General features: G+C 41.6%; 1 protein-coding gene across 1 annotated transcript; it reads left to right on the top strand.

Moving 5' to 3' along the window:
- Positions 1 to 317: 317 nt before the first annotated feature.
- On the top strand, positions 318 to 5,254 carry hapln1b (hyaluronan and proteoglycan link protein 1b). The gene is made up of 4 exons (XM_030769206.1): positions 318 to 435; positions 3,167 to 3,529; positions 4,339 to 4,641; positions 4,965 to 5,254. Exons 1-4 carry the CDS (start codon positions 333 to 335, stop codon positions 5,252 to 5,254), a joined length of 1,059 nt encoding a protein of 352 aa, XP_030625066.1. The 5' UTR covers positions 318 to 332.
- The last annotated feature ends 962 nt before the right edge of the window (positions 5,255 to 6,216 follow it).

Below are 6,216 nucleotides of genomic sequence, written 5' to 3'. Positions count from 1 at the left end.
TCTGGCATGGGTGCTTTATTTTTGTCACTGGCCCATTTACCGGTGCGGTTTTGTGTGAATTGTGGGACTACACTGTCACATACAAGGACACAGTTTGTACTGCACTGCTATTGCTTTCTGAGCAGAGCACAGGCTGCTTACTGCAGATGGGAACACAGACACAACCACACACAGAATCAACTTTTACACATGTGCTGCAGACAAGGAGGTTGACTGTTCTCAGGAAAATAACTCTGTGTGCTTACTGCTTTGCTCAATAACTTTTCTTATAAAAAGGGATTCTCTCTCTCTCTCTGTTTTAGTGAGAAGACCCCTTGGTGCTGTAATTCAGGATGATCACTCTGCTTGTCTTAGCTCTCGTCTCCCTGAGCCTTGCCGACAGCTTTGATGAGGCGTACAGCGACTTGAGCCATCACAGGACCATCTACATCTTAGGTAGGGGCCGGGAACATAAACGTGTGTGTGTGTGTGTGAGGAACAGAACTCTTGAAAGGCTGCATTGGCCCCTCCCTTCCTCTCTGAGGTGTTTGCAGACTGATCTCCAGATGAATATTTAGAGTCCTGTTTCATTAGCTGATCTCCAGATGAATATTTAGAGTCCTGTTTCATTAGCTGATCTCCAGTTGAATTTTTAGAGTCCTGTTTCATTAGCTGATCTCCAGATGAATATTTAGAGTCCTGTTTCATTAGCTGATCTCCAGTTGAATTTTTAGAGCCCTGTTTCATTAGCTGATCTCCAGATGAATATTTAGAGTCCTGTTTCATTAGCTGATCTCCAGTTGAATTTTTAGAGTCCTGTTTCATTAGCTGATCTCCAGTTGAATTTTTAGAGTCCTGTTTCATTAGCTGATCTCCAGATGAATATTTAGAGTCCTGTTTCATTAGCTGATCTCCAGATGAATATTTAGAGTCCTGTTTCATTAGCTGATCTCCAGATGAATATTTAGAGTCCTGTTTCATTAGCTGATCTCCAGATGAATATTTAGAGTCCTGTTTCATTAGCTGATCTCCAGTTGAATTTTTAGAGCCCTGTTTCATTAGCTGATCTCCAGATGAATATTTAGAGTCCTGTTTCATTAGCTGATCTCCAGTTGAATTTTTAGAGTCCTGTTTCATTAGCTGATCTCCAGTTGAATTTTTAGAGTCCTGTTTCATTAGCTGATCTCCAGATGAATATTTAGAGTCCTGTCTCATTAGCTGGTGTCTGAGATGACAGAGGTCAGCTCCTCAGCTCTTGGTCTTTATCATAGCCCATGTCTCCAGGCTGGTGTCTTAGAGCTGAAGAACTGATAAGGCCTGGAAGTTGATCTGGATTTACCCCTGTGGCATGCTTGGTGATACCATGAACAGCTCTCAGAAATGAATCAGTGTGATATCCTGTAGACAGTGGTCACTTGGGTTTTTTGGGGATTTTCTTTTAAAAAGTGGGGAGAACTTAATCATTTGTGTGGTTTCTTCATACGGAACACAACCACATAGAGACTCGTGTTCTTTAGTGGTCAACACACAGTCCATGGAGACATTCATGAATTGCATTAATTAAAGACAGTTGGCATTCCAACACCAGTGTGTTTGTTATCTCATCCACAGCAAGAAATATTCTACACTGATTTAGGGCTGAATTTCTAGTATTAAAATTGGTTTTAGTGCGAGTGGTAGTGGTAGTGCTGGCATTAGCGTTAGCGATAATGTTAGCATAAGTGTTAGCATCAGTGTGGGTAATAATTTTAGCATTAGCGTTACTGTTAGCTATAATGTTAGTGTTGGTAATAATGTTAGCATTAGCGTTACTGTTAGCTATAGTGTTAGTGTTGGTAATAATGTTAGCATTAATGTCATTATCAGTCTTAGTGTTAGTGTTAGAGTTGATGTCAGTGTTAATGTTAGCATTGGACTTGTTACTAGAGTGTTCATTATGGCTCTTGATGTAGACTGGTAGTCACTTTACCTTTTAATATTCACCTGTGGCTGAAATCTTCTGAAAAAAAAAATGTGAATGATCTGCTTTTATATAGAGCAGATTTTTTTTTTTTTTTTAGATGTTTTGGATGTCTTTAAGATGGGTGTATAGATGTAATTATCCCTCTGAAATGTCTATGAGAAACAGATGACTGAAGACTCATTGCACAAGACTGTGGTGGGCAGGAACAATATTAAAACATGTTGATTGCGAAATTGGATTTAGAGCAGGAGGTTGGGATGGCCTCATCCGCTTCTTCCCCCAGAAACTTGATTTACTGTTTTAGTCTGTACCTTTTCCCAGAGACCTAATTTAATGTTTTGCGCTTGTGTATGTGTGTGTGTGTGTATACACACGCACACATACACACATATGTATACACACACACACACACACACAGATATATATATGTCTGTATATATATATATATATATATATATATATATATATATATATATTTTTCCCTTACCAGAGACTTGATTTCATATTTTAGTTTATATGTTTTTACCAGAGACTTAATCTGGTACTTTTACCATTTGAGACTTATTTAATTTTTAAGTATTATCCATTTCCCTGAAATCTGAATGACCGCACAGACAATAACAAATTCAGTCTTGGTAACACATTGTTAATGCTGTGAAGACATCAGACCGGTCTGTGGTATCTTTCATATTTAATTGCAGATGTGGGTCATTGCAGTCATACTGACTGTTTTTCAAGGTTTAAAAGTGAGAATATACTTTAGAGAACTGGCAGGAGTGAAGAAGCGCCAGTTGAATGAGCTGCGGAAGATTAGCTATGAGAACACAGTACTGCAGGCTTTATCTTCCTGTCCTTCTCCTTCACTCTGACTGGTGTTGGTGAATAATTTGTGTTTAACATCTGGATTCCCAGTGTTGGTGAATAATTTGTGTTTAACATCTGGATTCCCAGTGTTGGTGAATAATTTGTGTTTAACATCTGGATTTCCAGTGCTGGTGAATAATTTGTGTTTAACATCTGGATTCCCAGTGCTGGTGAATAATTTGTGTTTAACATCTGGATTTCCAGTGCTGGTGAATAATTTGTGTTTAACATCTGGATTCCCAGTGTTGGTGAATAATTTATGTTTAACATCTGGATTCCCAGTGCTGGTGTATAATTTGTGTTTAACATCTGGATTCCCAGTGTTGGTGAATAATTTGTGTTTAACATCTGGATTCCCAGAGAACGGCCCTCGGCTGTCTGTTGTGACAGAACAATCCAAAGTTGTTTCTCGAAGGGGAGGGAACGCAACACTGCCGTGTACCTTCCACAGGGACCCCTCGTCTGCCCCGAACCCCAAACTGAGGATCAAATGGACAAAGCTGACATCAGACTATCTGAAGGAGATCGACGTTTTTGTAGCCATGGGCTTCCACAGGAAAAGCTATGGCAGATTCCATGGGCGTGTGCACCTTCAACAGGCCAGTGAGAACGACGCCTCCCTAGTCATCACGGAGATCACCCTGGAGGATTACGGAAAATACAAATGTGAAGTCATTGATGGCCTAGAGGACGACACAGGGGTGGTGTCCCTCGATCTGCAAGGTACAGAAACCCCCTCCCCACCTCCCCTCCTCCCCACTACATCCAACACCGCAGCTTTACCAGTGCAGCCCTGTATGCAGAGTCCACTGGGTAAATCCCAGCGAGATACTGGTTTTCATTTTCATTAAACGACAGTATAAAACCACACAGACAAATGGACAAATATTCACTCTGCTGCTTTGACTCTGTTGCTTGTTATCATGCAGATGACTGCTTGGTAAGCATCATGTCATGTAACTGAAAGATGTCTGGCCTTTAACAGATAGACTTAAAACTAAAGGCAAGCAGTATCCCAATCATGTACGAATGACCTTTAAACTTTCATCTAAAATTACAAACTGTAATGACAGCAAAATCAAAGTCGTTTTTACTGTCTTTACAGAAGTGAATAGGTCAGAATATGCTTTCATTCGTTGTTTGCTGTGTGAACTCTTTTTAATCTTTTGGTCTTGTTCTGCAGCGTAGGGTAATAGCTCATTTTAGCGGATAATGGGTCTCTATTCATTCACTCTCACTGTTTCCACTCCTGACACTTCTGCAGAGGCATCACAGAAACCACAAAGTGAAACGTTTTCATTCACTGAGGATCATTGCTCATTCTGAGAAGCCCCTGACACTGTCCACACACTCATTTCCTGTCAGGACATTACAGTGGCTGTGTGTCCCACATCCTTCAGAGTACACATGCCAGTCCGTCCCACTGTGACTCCACTCTGACCTCACGGTTCTATTAAACAGTTTCATAAATCTGAGCTGGAAGTGGCAACAGAGATACACAGTTGAATAAACACAGATTTTTTTCTCCACAGGGGTCGTGTTTCCATACTTCCCTCGTCTGGGACGTTACAACATGAACTTCCTGGACGCTGAGAGGGTGTGTCGGGAGCAGGATGCGATCATGGCCTCGTTTGAGCAGCTCTATGAGGCGTGGAGGGGGGGGCTGGACTGGTGCAACGCCGGCTGGCTCAGTGACGGCTCTGTGCAATACCCGATCACCAAACCCCGCGAACCCTGCGGGGGCAAGAACACCGTCCCTGGCGTTAGGAATTATGGGATGCGGGACAAGGAGAAGAACAGATATGACGTCTTCTGTTTCACCTCAAACTTCAAAGGTTTGTTCTTTCAATCCATCTCCGCTCTTGTTTTCCCAATGATACATAATCACAAACACAATCTCATCTTCACTTAGTGAATACTTTAAAGATACATAATCACAAACACAATCTCATCTTCAGCATGACAAGGTTTTTACACAGTCAGGTGTCTGACATATGAGTTCATATGAAGAGAGAGAGGAGCAGAGGGCTGGTTTCGGAGGAAATCAGTCACGCAAACAGCCCACCTGTTTAACTCACAGACTACACCAGTGCGTTCTTAAATTCGATTTTTGTCACTTTACTGTCGACGTCCTTTTAAAATCACTTTGTCTTATCAGGGCGCTTCTACTACCTGATCCACCCCAGTAAACTGACGTACGAGGAGGCGGTGCAGGCCTGTCAGAAGGACGGCGCTCAAATCGCAAAAGTGGGACAGATGTACGCGGCGTGGAAGCTGCTAGGCTACGATCGGTGTGACGCGGGTTGGCTGGCGGACGGAAGCGTCCGTTACCCGATTTCCCGCCCGCGCAGACGCTGCAGCCCCAACGAGGCGGCCGTGCGTTTCTCCGGTTTTCCTGACAAGAAACAGAAGTTGTACGGCGTGTACTGCTACAAAGGCCACAACTGAGAGAGGCCTTTATCTGAAACCTGATACCGAGGGTGTTTTCTAAAAGAGAGAGGACAAAGGAGAAGTTACTAATCTGAATGCTTTCAAACTGTGATGTTAATTTTGAAATACTGTAAAATGAAGGGGGAGAGTTTGTATGGTTGGTGTTTGTTTGAGGTGAATTTTGTTCTGTGGATTTGGGGTGGACAGAACAGGAAGGAGCTCTTTTCTCCCAGAACTAAATTTACCCGTGCAGACACCAATGAACTACATCATTTTCATGCAATGTCACACAAAACATTATATTTGGAATTGGCGGTATTTTCAAAAGTGTAGCTGTATTTAATGAGAGTGATGAGGAAAATCAAATCAGTGCCATGTCAGCATCAAACTCTTCCGTTAACTCTTGAGCATGTATTAGCTTGAAGATTCTGCTAGGTCTGAAACGTCAGTAAACTTTGTCAGACCATTGGACTGATGCCTTTGGGCCCTCAGTTATTCTTGTTCAGTAACGACATCTTGTGAAAAATTTCAGAGCAAGAATAAAATGGAGAAACATCTTTCCTTTAATAGCGAAAGCAAAATCAGTTCATGAAAGTGGTTAGCGCAGCATTACAAAACACAGCGCAAACACAGCACAACAAAACATGACATTTTCAGTTCAAGATCTTTCCAGGGTGCTATGACGTACTTTAACCGTACCTTTTAGAATTTGTTTAAAACAGCAATTTTAAGTGTGGACCAATTTTTCAGTCAGTCTAACATCTGTTTTACCTATTGTGAAAGACATCTTAAGTAAGCAGTCATTATTGTCTTTTTTTAATGTTTGAAGTATAGATTGTAAGCATTTATAACTGTTTGTTTTAAGTCAGTAATGTTTCTTAGACTGGCGTATTTACTGCATTATTTGTGATTTGTGATTATATTCCCTGACATATGTATTGGACAGAAAATATGAGGCCTTGTCCCCACAGTCAGGCCGA

The sequence above is a fragment of the Chanos chanos genome, chromosome 3 (assembly GCF_902362185.1).
Source record: "Chanos chanos chromosome 3, fChaCha1.1, whole genome shotgun sequence".
Lineage (NCBI taxonomy): Eukaryota > Metazoa > Chordata > Actinopteri > Gonorynchiformes > Chanidae > Chanos > Chanos chanos.
This window is presented reverse-complemented; position numbering and strand designations above follow the sequence as displayed.